This window comes from Nomascus leucogenys, chromosome 24 (genome assembly GCF_006542625.1).
Source record: "Nomascus leucogenys isolate Asia chromosome 24, Asia_NLE_v1, whole genome shotgun sequence".
Taxonomy (NCBI): Eukaryota; Metazoa; Chordata; class Mammalia; order Primates; family Hylobatidae; genus Nomascus; species Nomascus leucogenys.
In genome coordinates this window covers 8,761,598-8,786,208 of record NC_044404.1, presented here as the reverse complement: position 1 = coordinate 8,786,208, position 24,611 = coordinate 8,761,598, and the positions used below count along the sequence as shown (strand labels likewise).

The following is a 24,611-nucleotide window of genomic DNA, read 5'->3' as shown; positions in this document are numbered from 1 at the left end:
CTGAAACAGTGAGCTAATTACTGTGCTGGGAAACTAAATATGTCAGTTTCAGAGGAAGTAATGTCTCTGCCTACAGAATGTCCAAAACGTAGACTAGTGAGTAGCATTTAGTTAAATGAAATACGGCCCAGTTAAATGTCACACTGCAATGTTAAACAGAGTACCACATGTAAACGAGGAGGTTACTTGGTTAGATGGTGACTTTCAAAGTGTTAGGAGGGGATCAGCAGTCCGATTTTTATGGCGTGACACTCTCATATTCAGCCAATTTCTGCCAAAGTGTGGCAAGGAGGGACCCCACAGGTGTCACAGGTAAGATGACTCTCAGATGACCGTCAGTATTTGGGAACACATTTTGTAGGCAGCTCATACATTTTTCTCCTTTTCTGTCATGACTTGCCCTGTGGTGGCTCTGCTGATGATCAGTGTGGGAGGTAGGGAAGGAACATTTCAAACCAGTAAGTCTGATCTTAACAATTCCTACTTTCTTGAGAACTATGTGCCAAGCGTTGAGCTAAGTATTTCATGCTCATTGTCTCATTTAAACCTCACTCACGAGGAAGATGTATGGTGTTACTGCACCTGTAAGATGGGCTTGCAAAAACGGAGTTAGGGAGGTTGAGAAATTTGCTCAAGATTACACAACTGAGGCAGGAGAATGGGGAACATGGGGCGTGAGAGAGCAAAGTGAATAAAAATCAGTGGGAGCCGGTAACCCCCCTCACCCCCGAGAGTGGCCAGGGGGAGAGAGGCTGCCTGAGGGGAGGAAGCTCGGCAGGACCCGCTGCAGACCCAGGGCCAAGGGAAGTCCCGCAGGAGGAAACGCGGGCGCGGTGGGGCTGGCTCCAGGCACGCGGGCCAAGGGCGGAAGGGTCGGACACGAAGCCATAAAGCTCCTTGGGTCCCTCCCTCCTCCTTCCCGTCTGCCTTCTTCTGCTTCTGCGGCCTGATCTCCGAGTCCCTCTGCCTGCAGGCGGCGACAGAAGGTCCGCATCTCGGCGCTGTCCCGCAACCGAGTCGCTCCGCGTTTTCCTGTTCTGACCGGAGAGCTCGTGCTGGGAACCGCGGGGCAGGGCGACGGCCCAAACCGCTCTCGATGTCCTTCCCCAGCCCACGCCTGCCCCAGCCACAGTTCCCGTGGTTTTCCTGAGGTTCTCCAGCTGCTCAATGATGGGCAGGTTCATCTACGACCTGGAGCCGCCGCCGCCGCCGCCGCCGCCTCCTCCTCCTCCTCCTCCTCCTCCTCCTCCTCCTCCTCCTCCTCCTCCTCCTCCTCCAGAAACCTCTTTTTCCTTCTCCTCATTCTTCCTTCTCATTCTTTCTCCTCCTCATTCTTCCTTCTCCTCTTCCCCCTCCCTTCTCTTTCTGTTCTTTTCTTCTTCTTCCTCCTCCTCCTTTTCTCTTTATTTTTCTCCTCCTCCTCCTCTTCTTTCTCCTTATCCTCCTCTTCTCCTCTTACTGTTTTTTTTTCCTTCTGCTTTCTGCCCTCCTCTTCTTCCTTTTTTTTTTTTTTTTTTTTTGGTGGAGTCTTGCTCTGTGGCCCAGGCTGGAGTGCAGTGGCGCAATCTCGGCTCACTACAACCTCTACTTCCCAGGTTCAAGCGATTCTCCTGCCTCAGCCTCAGTAGCTGGGATTAAAGGGGTCCACCGCCACCACTCCCCGCTAATTTTTGTATTTTTAGTAGAGACAGGTTTTTGCCATGTTGGCCAGTCTGGTCTCAAACTCCTGACCTCAGATGATCCATCCACCTCGGCCTCCCAAGTGTTGGGATTACAGGCATGAGTCACCGCGCCTGTTCTCTTTCTGTCTCTCTTTTTTTTTTTTTTTTTTTAAAGAAAAATTGAAATCAAGGTTTTCTAAAAATCCCTCCTAGCTCTCAGCTTCACCGAACCATGTCCTGGTCATTCACTTGCCGTGTGACTGCTGTGCTTCCCCTGTTTCCATTTCCCTCCATTTCTCCCTCCTTCCTCCCTCTGTCACCCATGCCCGGAGGAGCACGATAAGGGACCAGGCCCACCTGGGTTCCAACCCTGCCGGCTCCCTGTCCTGTTGACGCTCTGATTCCACTTGCAGCCCCACTTTCCTCATTTGCATAGTGTTTTCCCAATAACAACAGCAGTCATACCAAGTTCTAGGGTTCTTTCGAGGACAGTGTGTATTCACCGCAGTGCATCTCTGATGCCTGGCACGTCGGCTGTGCTCAAGTAATGACAGCTATTGCATTACAGTGACTATGGAGTTAGGGGACCGCATATGGCAAAATGCTGATCACTGTTTTGAAGTTGGTTTCATTCCTCTAATCTCAAATCCAGTATTTTAAGGACATGCTAAATGCTTTGTCCTGGAGAGCTATCTTAAGGGACAAAATCCTTTTCCCAACGTCATCTGCGACACATCCTGACAGTAGGGAGCTGCTTCCAAGAAGCAATTTGAAGTGCCATTATCAGGCGGGGACAGGGGCTCTAGGGGATTTTGGGGTCAGCAGATATGAAATGAACGATTTCACAGAGCTGTCACAGAGCTGTGGTGGGAATTTCCCACGAGACCCCGCCCCCGGCTGAGTCACCACACTCCTGTGTTTGACCTGAAGTCCTCCCGAGCTGCAGAAGCCTGAAGACCAAGGAGTGGAAAGTTCTCCGGCAGCCCTGAGATCTCAAGGTCTGTCCATTTGGGGGAGAGGTGGGGGCACTGAGAGGGGGTGAGGATGGAACTTTTGCTCCCTTTGCCCATTTCTAGACTTTTCCTCCTAATATATAATAACTTCTCTTCAATAGCCCATTAAATAAACATCAATAACTTGGCCTGAAGAGAGTTTTTCACTCCTTACTTTTGTTACCATACAAACTTCATATCGCAAAACATGTCTCTGTTTAAGAAAATGTGTTAGTGAGTTGAACAGGGAGGTCTTTCCACATGTTAGTAGTTAGGTGTTCAGCTAAAGGGGGAAGAGTGATTATGTGATAGCTTCTTCTTGAACTGAATTGTCTGATGCCCCTGACAGATTCTCTTTGTAAGGAGTTTATTTCAGGGGCAGTAAGTAATTGGCATTATTGCTGGATGGTACTGCAAAGTACCTATGAAAGTCCCCAAAAGTTCTGGCTATTGTTATTTCTGCATTTTGGCAGAACATGATGGAAAACGCACCCTCAAACTTTGGCAAACCGGCACAAAGCTGTGTGTTTAACCACTCCTGCTTTGTCCTAGTGGTTTCTATGAATTTGCTACTTTTCCATAAAATTGCATCATTAATTGTTCCTGAAAAACCCTGAGTTATCCTCTTATAGAATTGTATAGGTAATGATTGCAATATAGATAATTTTGAAAGGAGAAACCACCTTTCCTTGGAAATGTTTACCTTTTGCAGAGTGACATTTGTAAGACCAGCTAATTTGATTAAAATTCTCTTGGAATCAGCTTTGCTAGTATCATACCTGTGCCAGATTTCATCATGGGAAACAGCTATTACAACATAGTAGCCACTCTGTTGCTGGTTCTCAATTTTGAGAGGACAAGATCATTGCAGGATCCGTGTAGTAACTGCCCAGCTGGTGAGTACCCAGTTATCATGTGCATTTGATGTACTCTGTTGGAAGTATGATTCAGTTAGTCTAGTAGTCAGGGCTAATGAGCTCCCTTTTAAGGAAAGGAAAATGAAAATTCATTAATTTACAAATATTTATTGGATGCTACAACCTAGCTGTGTGAACACAACAAAGTCATTCAACCTCTTGTGCCTTGACTTTCTCATCTGGGGATAATAAGAGAACCTGTTTTATAGGATGGCTGGGAGGATCAAATGGAGGGCTTAGAACAGTGCATGGCACATGGCAAGACTTCAGTAAATGTTAGTTTTGTGTGTAGGGCTTTGTGCTCAGACTGGGGGCATAGCAGCGAGTAAGCGGGTGGTAAAGGGCTTAACAGAGTGGGGATAGTCAGGCGTATTTAAATTTTAGTGTAGGACATTGATGTCCTCTTGGATCCAGTCATATTCATCTCCTAGATCAATCAAGGTAATCATTTTGTTTTATTCAATAGATAAAGTATTTTCTTTCTGCTGAGCTGGTTTATTTGTTACAATATCGGTTTTTTTGTTTGTTTTTTTTTGTTTTTGTTTTTTTTTGTTTTGAGACAGAGTCTCACTCTGTCGCCCAGGCTGGAGTGCAGTGGCGCGATCTCAGCTCACTGCAACCTTGGCCTCCCAGGTTCAAGCAATTCTCCTGCCTCAGCCTCCGGAGTAGCTGGGATTACAGGCGTGCACCACTGTGCCTGGCTAATTTTTGTATTTTTAGTAGAGACAGGATTTCACCATGTTGGCCAGGCTGGTCTTGAACTCCTGACCTCAAGTGATCTGCCCGCTTCGGCCTCCCAAAGTGCTGTGATTACAGGCGTGAGCCACTGCGCCTGGCCTGTATTTTGTTATTTCTAATTCTGTGATTGCACAAAGAATAATCTTGCAAATGTATCATTTTAGGAAGTCAATCAAACTAATGTCCACCACTGTGGCATCTAGAAAGCTCATCATTCTTTTATAATCTGATTTTCTTGTAAACTTCAGAATGCCTTGGGTGACGATTGCTCATTGTCAAACGTGTACCACTATTGTCTGCCTTTCTTAGGTACATTCTGTGATAATAACAGGAATCAGATTTGCAGTCCGTGTCCTCCAAATAGTTTCTCCAGCGCAGGTGGACAAAGGACCTGTGACATATGCAGGCAGTGTAAAGGTATGCGTTCAAAGATATTTTCTTCTTCTAGAAGATAGTTGGGAAGATAAGCTTTTCTTTCCCATTTACTAACTGCTCTCTTTTGAAAATCTCAAGTGTCAAAGACTGATACTTCTGCTAACCAGCAGGTCCAGGACAATAACTTCCAGTGACAGCAATTATTTGTGGACTGAGCTTTCTAAATATTAGAGGAAACATTCATTTGACAACAGAGAAGTTTTTACTTACCAAAATGTACAAATGTCTTTATGGAGATTTAAAAGTAAACTTTAAAATCACTGGGAACACTATAAGTAGAGTGAGCATGATTTTTACTGCAGAGCATAAATTCGCCTCCTGGATTTGGAGGTCAAGTGTAATAAAATGTTGGGGGCTGGGGGGACTTTGTAGGTGTTTTCAGGACCAGGAAGGAGTGTTCCTCCACCAGCAATGCAGAGTGTGACTGCATTTCAGGATTTCACTGCCTGGGGGCAGGATGCAGCATGTGTGAACAGGATTGTAAACAAGGTCAAGAACTGACAAAAAAAGGTATGTTTGCGTTTCTTTGATCCAGTGTAGTTTTGTGATGTAGACAAACTTAGCTTAGATTTTGATCATTTGAAAATAAGCAAACAGATTTGTAGAACCTTAAAGTAACAAGGGAGTATATGATATATCATATTTTAATTAATAAAATATTTCTGTTATTTCTTCATAAGTGGAAATAATTTGAAATCAGAACATTTGTTAATTGCCAGAACCATTCTTCACACATTTCAGACACACACAATACTTTGTGTACAATTAGAATAAAAACTAGCCATCTTAGGGTGTTGTTTCAAGAATTATTGAACAATTTGTGCAGATTGCATTACGCTAATGACTTATATTAAAGTTCATCACAGGAAAGGTTACAAAATGATGAAAATGCTTCCCTTTTATTATTGCTTTCATTTTTAATACAAGGTTGTAAAGACTGTTGCTTTGGGACATTTAATGATCAGAAACGTGGCGTCTGTCGACCCTGGACAAAGTATGTATAATTTCCTTTAGTTTCTGGAATAAAGAATCTGGGTAAAATTTTTTGGAAGATAAGGAATGCTATCATTGAAGCTTTTTTGCACCCATCAAGTGTAGACAGAATGTAACGTACTAATAGGCAGCGTGGGAACACTGTGAGGTTGTAGCAACTCAATAGGCAAAGTGGGCATTTTTTCCAGAAATAGTGCCTGGAACGTCTAGATCAGAATTGCCAGTGGAGGCTGGGCACATGCAGTGGCCCACACCTATAATCCCAGCACTTTGGGAGGCTGAGACAGGAGGACTCCTTGAGCCCAGGAGTTCAAAACCAGCCTGGGTGAGACCCTGTCTCTACAAAAAATCAAAAAATTAGCCAGGCATAATGGCACATGCCTATGGTCCCAGCTATAGGGAAGGCTGACGAGGCAGGAGGATCACCTGAGTCTGGGAGATTGAGGCTGCAATGAGCTATGATCGCACCATTGCACTCCAGAGCAGAGACCCTGTCTCAAAAGAAAGGAAAAGAATTGCCAGTGGAACTTTGCCGCTGTCTGCCTCTTTTCTGTTTCCTTCTCATTCCTTTGCTGCCTCTTATCTTCTCTCATTGATCAACCCATCTCCATGTGTTCAATGCCAGCCCCTAGAACGATACAGAAGAAACTAACAGTTGCTCATTACCCTCCAAAATGTGGCACACACTTGGGCACACAAGGCCATCACAGGTGGTAAAAAGCCAATAGTATATGAGAGAATGTGACTGTTGTTTTGTGGAACCAGAACTTACACTGTGGTCTGTGGATGGGTGCTGGTCCACAAATGGCTTGCTGTGCCCTCATCAACAGTGGTATAGGGTTAGAGAGTAAACATTTAGAAACTTTTAAGGCAAATTGGCAGAGTAATGTGGTCTGTTGACTAAGAATAAAAATTTGGGCATTGTATTTTATATGTATTTGTTCTTTTTCCGTTTCATTTTCTTACTAGAAAATCATTTTTATTATTTTCCTTTTACATTTTTATTGTATTTCCAAAGTGTATTTGTTTTTAACAGACTGGAAAGTGACTTTTTTGAGAGAAAATAAAGTGTTTTAAAACAGGAATCATGGTATCCCTCTGCTTTTGTCATTTACAATTTATCAGCATCAGAGTGGCTGACAAATGGAAGCATGATTCACAAGAAAAGTATTGACTATTTTCTCGGACTTAGCTGAATTCTCTCTTTGGAAAGTGGCTTTTTAGAAAAGGTCCATTTGTTTGTTTTGTTTGTTTGTTTGTTTTGAGATGGAGTTTCGCTCTTCTTGCCCAGGCTGGAGTGCAATGGCGCGGTCTCGCCTCACTGCAACCTCCGCCTCCTGGGTTCAAGCGATTCTCCTGCCTCGGCCTCCTGAGTAGCTGGGATTACAGGTGCACGCAACCACACCTGGCTAGTGTTTTTGTATTTTTAGTAGAGATGGGCTTTCCCATGTTAGCTAGGCTGGTCTCGCACTCCTGACCTCAAGTGATCCACTCGCCTTGGCCTCCCAAAGTGCTGGGATTACAAGAGTGAGCCACTGTGCCCAGCTGGAAAGTGGCTTTTTTAAAAAGGTCTTTCGATACAAATTTTTCAGAGTTGTTAAGTGAGTCTGCATGGAAAAATGGGTTTGAACTGGGCTCTGGAGGATGGGTGGATTTGGGGTAGGTAAAGGAACGAGGGAACAGTGTCACAACAGCAACAATGATGGCAATGATGGTGATGATGATGATGACAACTACCATTTAATTACTCAGCGTGTCAGACGTGCAAGAGTGTGTCACTGACTCTCACTCATTTGTTCTTTGAAACAGTTCTGGCAGCACATACAGATGTGCTAATTTTGCAGATAAGAAAACTGAGGCTTAGGGAGGTTTCTTTTTTCTTTTCTTTCTGAGACAGCGTCAAACTCCTGGGTTCAAGTGATCCTCCCACCTCAGTCTCCTGAGTAGCTGGGGCCACAGGCATGCACCATCCGTTAATTTTTGTTTGTTTGTTTTTTAATTTTTGTAGAGATGGGGTCTTGCTATGTTGCTCAGGCTGGTCTCCAGCGCCTGGTCTCAAGTGATCCTCTGGCCTCAGCCTACCAAAGTGTTGAGATTACAGGCGTGAGCCACCATGCCGGGGTTACAGAGATTTCTTGACTTGCCCAAAGTCATTCTGGAAAGCAGCAGACCCAGGACTCAAACCCTGGTTTGCCTGATGCCAGTGTTGGACCTCCTAACCTTGCTAGCCTTCATCTGTGCCGGAGATGGTCAAGTCCAATTAAGAAACTGGGGGTGAGGCCGGGCGCGGTGGCTCAAACTTGTAATCCCAGCACTTTGGGAGGCCGAGGCGGGCGGATCACGAGGTCAGGAGATCGAGACCACGGTGAAACCCCGTCTCTACTAAAAATACAAAAAAATTAGCCGGGCGTGGTGGTGGGCGCCTGTAGTCCCAGCTACTCGGAGAGGCTGAGGCAGGAGAATGGCGTGAACCCGGGCGGCAGAGCTTGCAGTGAGCCGAGATTGCGCCACTGCACTCCAGCCTGGGCGACAGAGCGAGACTCCGTCTCAAAAAAAAAAAAAAAGAAACTGGGGATGAGAGACTAACCAGGCAAGACAGCCTGAACTAAGCTGTCACTAAACAGAAGGAAGCCATGGAAAGCTGCAGGGAGCCAGATGGCCAAGTGGAAGTCTTTCAAAATATCTTTGCATCGCCTTCAAACCCAGACCCATATATCTTTTTCACTAGGCTACTTCATTGGGTGAAAAATGACAAAGTTTTAAATCAGAATCCTCTGGACCTAAGTTAATTATTTAAATTCTTTTCATTGAACTGTCTAAGCTGTTCTCTGGATGGAAAGTCTGTGCTTGTGAATGGGACGAAGGAGAGGGACGTGGTCTGTGGACCATCTCCAGCCGACCTCTCTCCAGGAGCATCCTCTGCGACCCCGCCTGCCCCTGCGAGAGAGCCAGGTAGCTGGGCTATGCCTTTACATCAAAGTGCATATCTTATGGTGATTCCAGGTTGTATCTAAATCGCCCCAATATCATGATATCTCACATCAGGCACCTCCCACGTGCATTCCTTCCTGAATCCTGCCCTCAGGGACCCATCGGTTTTCTTCCCAGACATTTATTATTCAGTCTGAGATACACATTTGTAAGCAGTGACGGAGGACACTTCACCCAAACAGAGTCTATATCTTTATCAATGTCAAGGAAAGGGGATTATAGGGTCCCATATTTTTTCTTTTCTTTTTCTTTTTTTTTTTTTTTTTGGTTTTTAAGAGAGTGTCTTGCTCTGTGCCAGGCTGGAGTGCAGTGGTGCAGTCTCGGCTCACTGCAACCTCCACCTCCTGGGTTCAAGTGATTCTCCTGCCTCAGCCTCCCAAGTAGCTGGGATTACAGGCACGCACCACCACGCCCAGCTAATTTTTGTATTTTTAGTAGAGATGGGGTTTCACCATGCTGGCCAGGCTGGTCTTGAACTCCTGACCACGTGATCCGCCCACCTTGGCCTCCCAAAGTGCTGGGATTACAGGCATGAGCCACCGCGCCCGCCCAAGGTCCCATATTTTCTTTTGCTTTTTCTTTCTCTCTGTCTCTCTCTCTTTTTTTTTTCCCCGAGAGTGCCTTGCTCTGTGCCAGGCTGGAGTGCAGTGGCTTAATATTGGCTCACTGCAACCTCCACCACCTGTGCTCAACCAATCCTCCCACCTCAGCCTCCCCAGTAGCTGGGACTGTAAGCACACACCACTACACCTGGCTAATTTTTTATTTTTTTTGGTAGAATCGGGGTCTTGCTATGTTGCTCAGGCGGCTCTCAAACTCTTGGGCTCAAGCAATCCTCCTGCCTTGGCCTCCCAAAGTGTTGGGATTATAGGTGTAAGCTGCCTGGCCCCCAGGTCGCATATTTTCTATGTGCTAGAAAGGATAAACTGCTCAATTATCAAGTTTCTTTTATCTTTTTTTTGGGGGGGGGACAGAGTCTTTCTCTGTCACGCAGGCTGGAGTGCAATGGTGCAATCTCGGCTCACTGCAACCTCCACCTCCCAGGTTCAAGTGATTCTCCTGCCTCAGCCTCCCAAGTAGCTGGGATTATAGGCGCCCACCATGGCACCCGGCTAATTTTTGTATTTTTAGTAGAGATGGAGTTTCTCCATGTTGGCCAGGTTGGTTTTGAACTCTTGACCTCAGGTGATCTGCCCACCTTGGCCTCCCAAAGTGCTGGGATTACGGGTGTGAGCCACCGCTCCCGGCCATTAAGTTTCTCTTTTTCTTTTCTTTTTTTGAGATGGAGTCTCACTCTGTTGCCCAAGTTGGAGTGCAGTGGCACCATCTCAGCTCACTGCGACCTCCGCCTCCCGGGTTCAAGCCATTCTCCTGCTTCATCCTCCCAAGTAGCTGGGATTACAAGTTCCTGCCACCACTATGTTGGCCAGGCTGGTCTTGAACTTCTGACTCTAAGTGATCCTCCTGCCTCGGCCTTCCAAAGTGTTGGGATTACAGTCGTGAGCCACCATGTCCGGCCTTTTAAAAAGTTTTCTAAGTTTACTCCATTAGCAGGTTGGAGATGCTCAAGGCTCTGATTCTTCTCATGCTTAGGAGTTTACCAATGTAAATATATACATGGGTGTATGAGTGTCAATACATTTCTGCATGCGTTTCTCCTTTTGCTGTGTTTTGCAGGACACTCTCCGCAGATCATCTCCTTCCTTCTTGTGCTGACGTCGACTGCGTTGCTCTTCCTGCTATTCTTCCTCATGCTCCGTTTCTCTGTTGTTAAACGGGGCAGAAAGAAACTCCTGTATATATTCAAACAACGTAAGATTAACATAATCATATTAGAGCTCTGACAAGGCAAGGCTTTTTATAATAGAAAGGAAAATATGATTTTAAAAAAAATTCTAGAAATGAGGTTTGTATAGCCCCGTGGTTATCACGCAGGGGCAATTTCGTCCCTGGGAATATTTGCAGTGTCTGGAGACAGTTGCAGTGTTCACCACTTGGTGATGGTGGTGGTGATTAGGGGCTATTGCATCTAGTGAGTAGAGGTCAGCGATGCGGCTAAACTCCTACCATGCACGGGACAGCCTCCCAGCAAAGAATGATGCTGCCCCAAATGTCAGTAGTGCTGAGGTGGAGAAAGCTTGCATATAGAAGAGCACACCTTGGTTCTAGAAAAATGACAGATTTAAATATGCTGCAGCCTTGGATTATTGCATGTGTGTGTGTGTGTGTGTGCATGTGTGTGTGTGTGTGTGTGCGTGCGTGTCTTGTGTGCGTGTGTGTGTGCATGCGTGTGTGTGTGTGCGCATGTGTGTGTATGTGTGTGTGTGTGCGTGTGGAGGACACTGGCAAAGAAGAATCAGAAAACCATGTTCCCCCTATGTCCCTCTGGTTGATAAATTGGCTTAAAATGAGTTTAGACCCATATTTGAGGAAGGCAGGGAGAACAAAGAGGGAGTTTGAAGGGGGTTTAACAAATGAATTATTACAGCACCAGTATGGATTATATGAAAAATTTCAGTAATGAATTTCATTCATTCACTTGTTCAACAATTATTTCTATAAGGTACTCAGCAAGTGCCTGGCACAGAGTCAGCACCCACTAGACAAAAGCCATTGATATTTATTTGAAAAAGTATATAGATGGAAGGCAACCTGTTTTTTGACTTCATGGAGGTTAGAATGAGACATAACAGGCTTAATAAGATTTAATAAGAGGGATATAATAAAAGGAGCTTTTTGAGAGCAAAATTTTAACCCAAAACACCATGTAAGACCAGAATGTGTCTATTTGGAGATTGTTAAAAATATATATGCAGGAACAGCATTAGTAAAGTATTTTTTTTTCTTTTTTGAGACGGAGTTTCACTCTTGTTGCCCAGGCTGGAGTGCAATGGCGTGATCCCGGCTCACCGCAACCTCCTCCTCCCGGGTTCAAGCGATTCTCCTGCCTCAGCCTCCCGAGTAGCTGGGATTACAGGCATGTGCCACCACGCCCAGCTAATTTTGCATTTTTAGTAGAGACAGGGTTTCTCCATGTTGGTCAGGCTGGTCTTGAACTCCCGACCTCAGGTGATCCTACCGCCTTGGCCTCCCAAAGTGCTGGGATTACAGGCGTGAGCCACTGCGCTCAGCCAGTAAAGTCTTATCTAATAAATTATGCTAATGTATTTAAATGCTCTTTCTAAAGCAATATAGAACTTGTATACATTGTGACCTATACAGAAAAATGCATAAATGTAAAGTTTAACAAATCGTTGTAAACAAACATTCAAATAACTCTACCAGGGTCAAGAAGTGGAACATAACCCATTCCCGAAGCCCTTGGCATGCCCTTTCTAGATCACAGCCCTCCTTGCCCACTACTGCTAACCACATCTAGACTTGTATGGTGTTAACTTCCTTTTGCTGTAGTTTTGCTACCTAACAACACAGTTTTATCGGGCTGCTTGTGAACTTCATACAAATAGAATCACACTGTGTTTTCTGTATCTTGCTTCTTCTTTCAACGTTGTATCATGAAGATTCATCCATGTTGAGTTCATCTTTAGTTGATTTCCATTGTTGCACACTCTTATTGAATGATGACATCATTGTTCACCTATTCTAATACTGATGGACAGCGGGGTCATTTCCAGCTTGGTGTTATTACATGCAATGACGTTTGAATATTTTTGTCCGTGTATCTCAGCACACGTAAACACGTGTTTCTGGCTTGGTTTTGTTTTTTAACCTAGAAATAACATTGCTGATCTACAAGGAACATGTGTATCTTGGTCGTGAATATGCCAAACTGTTTTCCAAAATGATTGGACCCTATTTACACTCCCCTGGTGGTAATGAGGTTCCTTTTACTCCACATCCCCTGATAACTCTTGGTATCATCAGATTATTTTTATCGATATGGTGGGTGGATAGTTGTATCTCATTGTGGTTTTAACTTACACTTCCTGGTTGCTAGTGAGGTTAGACGCCTTTTCATGTTATTTCGGCCATTTGGATTTCCTCTTTAGTGAAGGGCCTGATCAAGTCTTTTGAGTATTTTCTCATGGGATTGTCTGTCCTTTTCTTACTAACGTATAGGAAGTTTTTAGTCTGCTGTTCATGAGCTGCAAATATCTTTTCCTATTCTGTGGTTTGCTCTTTCATTCTTTTTTTGAGGTCTACACCTCCAGTTTAAACCTCTACGTTCTCACTTAAGCCTGATTTCGGTTTTGTCTTTTGTTTTTTTGAGACAGAGTGTCACTGTGTCACCCAGGCTGAAGTGCAACGGTGCGATCACAGCTCACCGTAGCCTCGAACTCCAGAGCTCAAGCAATCCTCCTGCCTCAGCCTACTAAATAGCTGGGACTATAGGTGCATACCACCACACTCAGCTAATTTTTAATTGATTCTTAATTTTTTTGAAGAGACTGGGATTCACTATGTTGTCCAGGCCAGTCTTAAACTCCTGGGCTCAAGCGATCCTCCCACCTCGGTTTCCCAAAGTGCTGGACTTAATCCTGATTTAAAGGAGTATCTCTGCAACAAAGTTCCATTCACACCCCAGACTGCAACAAAGTTCATTATAAAATGCTTTTCAAAAGTATGTATGAGTAATTAGTGAGTTTCCATGAAACCGTAATCCATTTTTTAAAAGTTTTTAGGACACTCCCTGGTGGTCTAGTGGTTAGGATTCCGCGCTCAGCATCGCGACCCGGGTTCGATTCCTGGTCAGGGAAGCCTTCCTTCTGGCTGGGCGCTGTGGCTCACGCCTGTAATCCTAGCACTCTGGGGGGCAGAGGCGGGCAGATCACCTGAGGTTAGGAGTTCAACACCAGCCTGGCCATGGTGAAACCCTGTCTCTGCTAAAAATACAAAAAATTAGCCAGGCGTGGTAGTGCGTGCCTGTAATCCCAGCTACTCAGGAGGCTGAGACAGGAGAATCGCTTGAACCTGGGAGGTGGAGGTTGCAGTGAACTGAGATCGTGCCATTGCACTCCAGCCTGGGCAACAAGAGCGAAACTCCGTCTCAAAAAAAAAAAAAAAGGTTTTAGGTCATTCAAAAGAACTTTCGATTTTGACATAATTATAGATTCACAGGAATCTGCCAAGACAGGAACATCTCTCATGCCGTTTCTGGGTTCCATCCTCCAGTACAATGGCAAAGCAGGAAATTGACACTGGTACAGTGTGCGTGTGTAGTTGTTTGTCCCTTCATCACACATGTGGAGTTGTATAACAACCAGCACAATAAAATCAGAACTATCCATCACCGCAGAGATCTCCTCCCACTATTCCTTTCTAGTCAGGTCCTCTCCCTCTCCCCACCATCCCCTGGCAACCACTTATCTGCCTTCCATCTCTATATTTTTGTTATTTAAGGAATATAGTATAAATAGGATCATACGGTATGTGTCAAGCTAAATCATAGACAGAGAGAGGCTCTCTAAAAGGTTATGATATTTTTTCAGTAGCATTGCAGTGGGAATACGTTGGGTGTATTCAGGGAGGTAAAGGTGACGAGAGTTTTTAAAAGAAAAAATGAGGGGCCAGGTGTAGTGGCTCATGCCTATAATCCCAGCACTTTGGGAGGCCGAGGCAGATGGATCACCTGAGGTCAGGAGTTCGAGACCAGCCTGGCCAACATGGTGAAACCCCATCTCTACTAAAAATACAAAAAGTTAGCCCTGCATGGTGGCACGTGCCTGTAATCCCAGATACTTGGAAGGCTGAGGCACAAGAATTGCTTGAACCTGGGAGGCGGAAGTTGCAGCGAGCTGATATCGCGTCCTGCACTCCACTCCAGCCTGGGCGACAGAGCAAGACTCTGTCTCAAAAAAAAAAAAGAAAGAAAGAAAGAAAAAAAAAGAAAAACTGAGGAGAGTTATGTAAGTTATTTTGAAACAATTATCCTTTGCTACAAAGATCAATACCAGCAGAAGTATTTTTTTGTGTAAGATACAGTAACCTTGGTGCAAGGTTGTTGTTTCTGCCGTCTTTTGTGATAGTTGTTTTTATCAGGCATGCATGCATAAGAAACCCCCTTCATGGCCTTCCCTGGCTCCATTTGCCAGGGTTTTGTTTTGTTTTTTGTTTTTTGTTTTTTTTTTTTGTTGTTGTTGTTGTTTGTTTTTGAGACAGGATCTCCCTGTGTTGTTCAGGCTGGAGTGCAGTGGCGTGATCTCCACTCGCTGCAAACTCCGCCTCCTGGGTTCAAGCGATTTTCGTGCCTCAGCCTCCTGAGTAGCTGAGATTACAGGCAGCCACCACCATGCCCGGCTATAGTAGAGATGGGGTTTTGCCACGTTGACTAGGCTGGTCTTGAACTCCTGGCCTCATGTGATCTGCCTGCCTCGGTCTCCCAAAGTGCTGCGATTATAGGCATGAGCCACCATGCCCGGCCCATTTGTCAGGGTTTTGACACAATTTACTCCATTTTGATTCTGACAACTTTCACAAATGTGAACTTTTTTTAAGATTTTGCTTTTTCACTCAGCACAATGCCCTTGATATCTATCCAAGTTGCTGTGTGTTTCAATGGTTCATTCTTTTTCCTTGCTGAATAGTATTCCACGATATGCTTGTGCCACAGTTTGTTTTACTATGCACCCATTAAAAGATATTTTGTTTGCTTCCTGTTTTGACTATTACATATAAAGCTGCGAGGAATAATTATGTACAGGTTTTTGTGGACACGTATTTTTCATCTCTACGATAAATGCTCAGGAGTACAATTGCTGGGCTATATGTTTGGTGCTTGTTTAGTTTTTAAGAAGTTGTCAAACTATTTTCCAGAGGAAGTGTATCATCTTACATTCTCACTGGAGTTTCTCTGCATCCTTGCTCACATTTTGCATTGCCACAATTTTTATTTCAGCTGTTCTAATAGGTGTGTAGTGACATCTCATTGGGGCTTTAATTTGCATTTCCCTTATGGGTGGACATCTTTTCATGTGCTTATTTTCCATCTTTATATCTTCTTCAGTGAAGTGTTGTTCAGGTCTTTCACCTATTTTCTAGTTGGATTATTTGTTTGTTTTACTGTTGAGATTTGAGGGTTCTTTATATTTCCCAGATAGGAGTCCTTTGGCATATATATGGTTTATAAATATTTTCTCCCAGTCAGTAGCTTGCCTTTTTATCCTCTTCACAGGCTCTTCCACAGAGAAAAGCTATTTAATTTTGATGAAGTCCAATTTATGGATTTTTTCATTTATGGAGTCATGTCTAAGAATTCATTGAATCCTGGGTCTCAATGATTTAGGTTTTTTTTTTCCTCTATCTCTTATAACTTTTACAGTTTTCTATTTCATATTTAAATCTTGATTTTTTTTTTTTTTCTGAGACAGGGTCTCTGCTTTGTCACCCGGGCTGGAGTGCAGTGGTGTGATCACGGCTTACTGCAGCCTCCACCTCCTGGGCTCAAGTGATCCTCCCTCCTTGGCATCCCAAGTAGCTGGGACTGCAGGAGTGTGCCAGCACTTGCCTCGGACCTATTGGTCTGAATAAAGGGGGGCGGAAGCGGGAATGAAAGACAAGAAACAAAAGAGTATATTTGGAAGAAGGGGTCAGGGGGCACCTTGCCTCTAGTGGACAAGGGCCCTGAGCTTTACACAGCCCTCCGTATTTATTAGGCAAAAGAGATAGTGAGAAAGCGGGGATGGTTGTCAGATAATTGTCAGTTAGCCGTTTGGTGTTTGGTTCACAGCAGGCTTGTGAGACTGCATCCTTTGAACAATAGGTGCTAGATTTCTTAATAGATAACTTCCAGAGCCAGGGAGTAGTGTCCCTCAGCAAACCTTTTGGTGGCAGGGCAGTGTGAGTTTGCTCACATCTCGCATTCATGATAAACACTTTGCTGTATGATCATATAGCCTCCAGCGGAATGTTGAGTTGGTCACATCTCACGGGCTTTGGCTCCCTGCATGCCTGGGTAATTTTTTTTTTTTATTTTAAGACAGAGTCTCACCATGTTGCCCAGGCTGGTCTTGAACTCCTGGCCTGAAACAATCCTCCTGCCTTGGCCTCCCAAAGTGCTGGGATTACAGGTGTGAGCCACTGTGCCCAGCCTTGATTCGTTTTAAATTTTTCATATAAGGTGTGAGAGGTTTTAGCCAAGTTTTTTTTTGTTGTTGTTGTTGTTGGCCTATGGATGTCTAATTGCTCTAGCACCACTAGTGGAAAACGTTAGTCATCCATCATTGCACCTTTGTCAAAAGTCAGTTGGCTGCAATTACGTGGGGCTATCTGGTTTCCCTCTTCTGTTCCATTGATCCATGTGTTTCTTCATCTGCCGATACCACACAGCCTTGATTACTGTAGTTATACATAAATACTGAAGTTGGGTAGAGGGTGGTTGTCTCTCCCACTTTATTATTTCATTTCAAAATTGTTTTATCTATTCTAGTTCCTTTGCATTTCCATATACACTTTAGGATAATATCTATATCTACAAAAAGATAAAGATAATATCTATATTTACAAAAAAATTCTGATTACAATTGTGTTAAATCTGCATAACAGTTTGGGGCAAATTGACATCTTTACTATGTGAAGTACAGTCATGTATCACCTAATGACGGGGGTACTTCTGAGAAATGTGGTGTTAGGTGATTTCGTTGTACAGCCTACTCTACACCTAGGCTGGATGGTATAGCCTGTCGCTGCTATGCTACAAACCTGTAGGGCATGTGACTGTACCGAATACCATAGGCAACTGTAACATAACGGTATTTGTGTAGCTAAACATATCTAAACATAGAAGAGGTACCGTGAAAATAATATGATTTTTGCCGGGCACAGTGGCTCATGTCTGTAATCCCAACACTTTGGGAGACCAAGGTGGGCAGATCACCTGAGGTCAGGAGTTCGAGACTAGCCTGGCCAACATGGTGAAACCCCGTTTCTACTAAAAATACAAAAATTAGACGGGTGTGGTGGCACGTGCCTGTAATTCCAGCTACTCAGGAGGCTGAGGTGGGAGAATCCCTTGAACCTGATAGGCAGAGGTTGCAGTGAGCCGTGATCACACCACTGCACTCCTGGCTGGGCAACAGAGCGAGACTCCATTAGAAACCGGGCCACAGAGCAGAAGGAGAGTGGTGGGCAAGCATGTGGAACTTCCTCTGTATTTATAGCCGCTCCCCACTACTTGTATTACCGCCTTATCTCCGCCTCCCGTCAGATCAGCAGCGGCATTAGATTCTCATAGGAGCATGAATCCTATTGTGAACTGCACATGTGAGGGATCCAGGTTGCACACTGCTTATGAGAATCTAGTGCCTGATGATCTGTCACCGTTTCCCATCACCCCCAGATGGGACTGACTAGTTGTAGGGAAACAAGCTCAGGGCTCCCACTGATTCTACATTACAGGGAGTTGTATATTTATTTCAGTATATATTACAACGTAATAATAATAGAAATAAAGTGCACAATAAGTAATGCGCTTGAATCATCCTGAAACCATCCCCCCACCCACCCAGTCCATGGAAAAATTGTCTTCCACAAAACTGGTCCCTCTTGCCAAAAAGGTTGGGGACCTTTGCTGTATATCACTGTAGTCTTATAAACACTGTACACTTAAGCTAATCTAAATTTATTTAAAATGTTTTCTTTCTTCAATAATAAATTAACCTTAGCTTACTGTAACCTTTTACTTCATAAACTTTAATTTTTTTTTTTTTTTTTTTTTTTTTTTTTGAGGCAGGGTCTGCTGCCCAGGCTGGAATGCAGTGGTGAGATCTTGGCTCACTGCAGCCTCCACCTCCCAGGTTCAAGTGATTCTCCTGCCTCAGCCCCCCAAGTAGCTGGGACTACAGGCAGCTGCCACCACGCCTGGCTAATTTTTGTATTAGAGATGGGGCTTCACCATGTTGGCTAGGCTGGTCTCGAACTCCTGAGCTGTGGTAATCTGCCCACCTCGGCCCCTCAAAGTGCTGGGATTACAGGCATGAGCCACCGCACCCGGCCTATAAATTTAAAAAAATTTTTTTTAACTTTTTGACTCTTTTGTAATAACTCTTAGCTTAAAACACAAGCACATTGTACAGCTGTACAAAAATATTTTCTCTATTTCCTTATTCTATAAGCTTTTATCTATTTAAAATTTTTTAAATTGCTTTTTACTTTTTAAACTTTTTTGTGAAAAACTAAGACACAAACACACATATTAGCCTAGACCCACACAGAGTTGGTGTCTGCCATCTCCACATCTTGTCCCACTGGAAGATCTTTGGGGCAAAAACATGCATGTAGCTGTCATCTCCTATGAGAACAAAGTCTTCTTCTGGAATACCTCCCAAAGGACCTGCCTGAGGCTGTTTTACAATTAACTGGCTTTTGTTTGTTTGTTTTTTTGTTTGTTTTTTGTTTGAGAGGAGTCTTGCTCTGTCTCCCAGGCTGGAGTACAATGGGGTGGTCTCAGCTCACTGCAACCTCTGCCTCTCGGGTTCAAGGGATTCTCCTGTCTCAGCCTCCCGAGTAGCTGGGATTACAGGTGCATGCTGCCATGCCTGGCTAATTTTTTGTACTTTAGTAGAGATGGGGTTTCACCATGTTGCCCAGGCTAGTCTCAAACTCCTGAGCTCAGGCAATCCACCTGCCTTAGCCTCCCAAAGTGCTGGGATTACAAGTGTGAGCCACCATGCCCGGCCTTAACTGATTAAGGCCATATATTCCATATATATATATATATGGAATATACTCTAAAATAACTATCAAAAGTATGGTATAGTAAGTCCATAAACTACTAATATAGTCATTTATTGTCATTTTCAAGTATTATGTGCTGTACATAATTGCATATGCTACACTTTATATAACTGGCAGCTCAGTAGGTTTTTTTACATCAGTATCACCACAAACGTGAGCAATGAGCTGTGCTGCAATGTTATGATGGTTGGACATCACGAGGCAACAGGAACCTTTCAGCTCCACTATAATCTTGTGGGGCCACAATCATATATGCAGTCTGTTTTTGACCGAAACATCATTATACGCTGTATGACTGTATTCCAGTGCAGGAACATAGTATGTCTCTTCATTTATACATTTTAAATTTTATTTCACCAGCATTTTGTAGTTTTCATTATACAAGTTCTGTATGTGTTTTGTTAGATTTAGGCCTAAGTAAAAAAAAAAAAAAATTTAGAGGACAGCGTCTTGCTTGCTGTATTACCCAGATGGGAGTGCAGTAGCATGATCACGGCTCAATGCAGCCTCAACCTCCTGGGCTCAAGTGATCCTCCCACCTCAGCCTCCAGAGTAGCTGAGACCACAGGCATGTGCCACCACCCCTGGCTAGTTTTTAAATGTTTTGTAGAGACAGGGTCTTGCTGTGTTACCCAAGCTGGTCTAGAACTCCTGGACTCAAGCAATCTTCCTGCCTTGGCCCCCATAGTACTGGGATTCCAGGCATGGGCCCCCATGCCTAGTTTCTGGATCTAATTTAGATCTTGTATTTTCTCAGGGTTCCTCTGACATTACCCTAGGGAAGGAAGGAGGATGGGCAGCTCGTCACAGCCAGGCAGAGGTGGAGGAAGTTTGGGTTCTGTGCTATACCTCCTGGAGGGTGAGGGTCCCCTTTTCACTGCTAGACACTTGGGAGTTGCGGCTCCCACTAGGCCTCCTCTGACACAACCCCAGGAGGAAGAGGGAGATGAGCCTTAATCTACTGTAAGGGAGGAAGTCCAGGCTGTCTACTCAGTCTTTCCTGATGGGCTTGCAGGTGGAACCACGGTGTTTTTTGTGGTGTTTTGTTAGAATTGAGTGGTTATTGCCTAGAAGTTTTTGGGCCGGGCGTGTTGGCTCACGCCTGTAATCCCAGCACTTTGGGAGGCCGAGGCGGGCGGATCATAAGGTCAGGAGTTCGAGACCAGCCTGGCCAATATGGTGAAACCCCATCTCTACTAAAAATACAAAAATTAGCTGGGCGTGGTGGTGGGCGCCTGTAGTCCCAGCTACTCAGGAGACTGAGGCAAGAGAATCGCTTGAACCCGAGAGGCGGAGGTTGCAGTGAGCCGAGATCACGCCATTGCACTCTAGCCTGGGCAACAGAGTGAGACTCCATCTCAAAAAAAAAAAGAAAAAAAAAGAAGTTTTTAGTCTTGCTATGCTGCCCCTTTCCTAGTCTCATAACTAGAGACTACAAGCTCTTCTTAGTTTTTCGTGTGTTTTTTTGAGATGGAGGTTATTTTTTAAAGCAACAAGCGTATGAAATTGGGGTAGAACTTTTTGCCTTGCCAGTCTGTAAATAAATATCTGCTTAGGATTGAAAATTGCTGAGTAGTAACACAAATACTTCACTAACATGTAAAAGAAAGCCTGGCAGCTCACGCACAGATCAGTTCTTGGTTCCTAACAGATGGAAGTAGTGGGGATGCCTTCACATTCTTGGAGTCATAACACTGCGTTCCAAAGAAACCATTGGATCTCGAATCTCAGTAACCCTCAAGACGAAAATAAATGCTGCTGAATTGAAACTAGAGCTATGATTGAGATATGGCTAATATTTTATGCTTTAGTGATTCACGCTTAAGACTTCTTTTTTAGCTAATGTAAAAAATAAAGAAAATAGTTCTTAAAGACCAATAGGAATATTTGGTAAAAGGAAACAAATTTCAAATGATCTCTAGAGGAAGTTCATCCTTGCTGTTACCTCTCTTGTGGATAAGTTTGTTAAAATTATTATTACTATTATTATTATTATTTTTTTTAGATGGAGTCTCACTCTGTCGCCCAGGCTGGAGTGCAGTGGCGCAATCTCTGCTCACTGAAACCTCCACCTCCCGGGTTCAAGTGATTCTCTGCCTCAGCCTCCCGAGTAGCTGAGATTACAGGCACCCACCACCACGCCCAGCTAATTTTTTTGGTATTTTTAGTAGAGATGGGGTTTCACCATCTTGGCCAGGCTGGTCTTGAACTCCTGACCTTGTGATCCACCTGCCTCAGCCTCCCAAAGTGCTGGGATTACAGGCATGAGCCACTGCGTCTGGCCTTTTTTTTTCTTTCTCTTTTTTTCTTTTTTTTTTCTTTTTCTTTTTTTCTTTTTTTTTGAGACAGAGTTTCACTGTTGTCACCCAGGCTGGAGTGCAATGGCACCATCTTGACTCACTGCAACCTCTGTCTCCTGGGTTCAAGCAATTCTCCTGCCTCAGCCTCCCGAGTAGCTGGGATTACAGGCACCTGCCACCACATCCGCCTAATTTTTGTATTTTTAGTAGAGATGGGGTTTTGCTGTGTTGGCCAGGCTGGTCTCGAGCTCCTAACCTCAAGTAATCTGCCCACCTCGGCCTTCCAGGGTACTGGGGTTAAAGGCATGAGCCACCATGCCTGGCTGAGTTTGTTAAAATTAAAGGGGAGAATGTTTGCTGCTTAGAGATGTTCTGCAGCTATAATTTATGGAAAATAAGTGTTAAATGATTCAAATAGATGACAACAATATGTATCTTAAAATTTTTTTTTTTTAGCATTTATGACACCAGTACAAACTACTCAAGAGGAAGATGGCTGTAGCTGCCGATTTCCAGAAGAAGAAGAAGGAGGATGTGAACTGTGAAATGGAAGTCAATAGGGCTGTTGGGACTTTCTTGAAAAGAAGCAAGGAAATATGAGTCATCCGCTATCACAGCTTTCAAAATCAAGAACACCATCCTACATAATACCCAGGATTCCCCCAACACACATTCTTTATAAATGCCAATGAGTTGGCCTTTAAAAATGCACCACTTTTTTTTTTTTTTTTTTTTTGACAGGCTCTCACTCTGTCACCCAGGCTGGAGTGCAGTGGCACCATCATGGCTCTCTGCAGCCTTGACCTCTGGGAGCTCAAGTGATCCCCCCGCCTCAGTCTCCTGAGTAGCTGGAACTACAAGGAAGAGCCACCACACCTGACTAACTTTTTTGTTTTTTGTTTTTTGTTTTTTGTTTGGTAGAGATGGCATTTCATCATGTTGTCCAGGCTGGTCTCAAACTCCTAGGCTCACTTTGGCCTCCCAAAGTGCTGGGATTACAGACATGAGCTGCCATGCCCGGCCAAAATAATGCACCACTTTTAACAGAACAGACAGATGAGGACAGAGCTGGTGATAAAAAAAAGCATTTTCTAGATACCACTTAACAGGCTTGAGCTAGTTTTTTTGAAATCCAAAGAAAATTATAGTTTAAATTCAATTACATAGTCCATTGGTCCAACTACAATTATAATCAAAATCAATGCAGGTTTGTTTTTTGGTGCTAATATGACATATGACAATAAGCCACGAGGTGCAGTGAGTACCTGATGAAAGTTTCCATGGGTTCTGTCAGGTAACACGACATGCTCCACCGTCAGGGGGATTATGAGCAGAGTGCCTGAATTTAGGGTCAAGGGCAAAAAACCTCAGGTCTGGAGGAAGTTTTGGAAAGAGTTCAAGTGTCTGCGTATCTTATGGTCTTCTCCATCCTCACACCTTCTGCCTTTGTCCTGCTCCCTTTTCAGCCAGGTTACATTCTAAAAATTCTTAACTTTTAACACAATATTTTATACAAAAGCCAATAAATGAACTGCATATGATAGGTATGAAGTACAGTGAGAAAATGAACACCTGTGAGCTCATTGTCCTACCACAGCACTAGAGTGGGGGCCGCCAGACTCCCATGGCCAAACCTGGTGCATAATTTGCCTTCGTTTGTTTGTTTGCTTGAGACAGAGTCTTGCTATGTTGCCCAGGCTGGAATGGAGTGGCTATTCACAGGCACAATCATAGAACACTTTAGCCTTAAACTCCTGGGCTCAAGTGATCCACCTGCCTCAGTCCCCCAAGTAGCTGGGATTACAGGTGCAAACCTGGCATGCCTGCCATTGTTTGGCTTATGATCTAAGGATAGCTTTTTAAATTTTATTTATTTTATTTTTTTTGAGACAGGGTCTCACTCTGTCGCCCAGGCTGGAGGGCAGTGGTGCGATCTTAGCTCACTGCAAACTCTGCCTCCCGGTTCAAGCAATTCTCATGCTTCAGCTTCCAGAGTAGCTGGGATTACAGGTGCGCACCACTGCACCTGACTAATTTTTATATTTTTAGTAGAGACGGGGTTTCACCATGTTGGTCAGGTTGATCTTGAACTCCTGGCCTCAAGTGATCCACCCACCTCGGCGTCCCACAGTGCTGGGATTACAGGCATGACCCACTGGGCCCAGCCAGCTTTGACATTTTTAAATGATTTAAAAGTAATCAAAAGAAGAATAACAGCTTATGGCACATAAAATTATATAAAACTGAAATTGCAGAGTCAATAGGTAAAGTTCTACTGGAACACAGCCACACACATTTATTTATGTACTAAGACTGGCTTTGCACTACAAAAGCAGTGTTGAGTAGGTGTGACAGAGACTCCATACACCACAAATCCTAGAATGTTTAATATCTGAACACTTACAGGGTCAAAGTCAAGGTCAGAGCTGCCATCCACGTGCTGCTTTCTCCCCTCATCTTCTGCCCATCCCCAGGCAGCCTCTCTTAAGAATTTTGAGTCTGTCTTTCCCTTGCTTAAAAAAATAATTTATCATATAATTATGTATCCTAAAACTATGTTATTTAGTTTTGCTTGTTTTTGAGCTTTATGAAAATTGTATTGGGCTGTATGGAGACTTCTGTGACTTGCCTGAATCACTCAAAATTATATTTATAAGACTCACTGTGGCCAGGCATGGTGGCTCACGCCTGTAATCCCAGCACTTTGGGAGGCTGAGCCAGGTGGATCACCTAAGGTCAGGAGTTCGAGACAAGACTGGCCAACATGGTGAAACTCTGTCTCTACAAAAAATACAAAAATTAGGTGTTGTGGCGGGTGCCTGTAATCCCAGCTACTCAGGAGGATGAGGCAGGAGAATGGCTTGAATCAGAGAGGCAAAGGTTTCAGTGAGC

At 44.1% G+C, this 24,611-nt stretch overlaps 1 protein-coding gene across 1 annotated transcript; it reads left to right on the top strand.

The window, feature by feature from the left end:
* Nucleotides 1-2,615: 2,615 nt before the first annotated feature.
* TNFRSF9 (TNF receptor superfamily member 9) lies at nucleotides 2,616-23,260 on the top strand. Its single transcript, XM_030805802.1, has 8 exons — nucleotides 2,616-2,659; nucleotides 3,366-3,549; nucleotides 4,618-4,725; nucleotides 5,116-5,253; nucleotides 5,671-5,737; nucleotides 8,558-8,688; nucleotides 10,405-10,539; nucleotides 22,176-23,260. Exons 2-8 carry the CDS (start codon nucleotides 3,450-3,452, stop codon nucleotides 22,262-22,264), a joined length of 768 nt encoding a protein of 255 aa, XP_030661662.1. The 5' UTR covers nucleotides 2,616-2,659; nucleotides 3,366-3,449; the 3' UTR covers nucleotides 22,265-23,260.
* The last annotated feature ends 1,351 nt before the right edge of the window (nucleotides 23,261-24,611 follow it).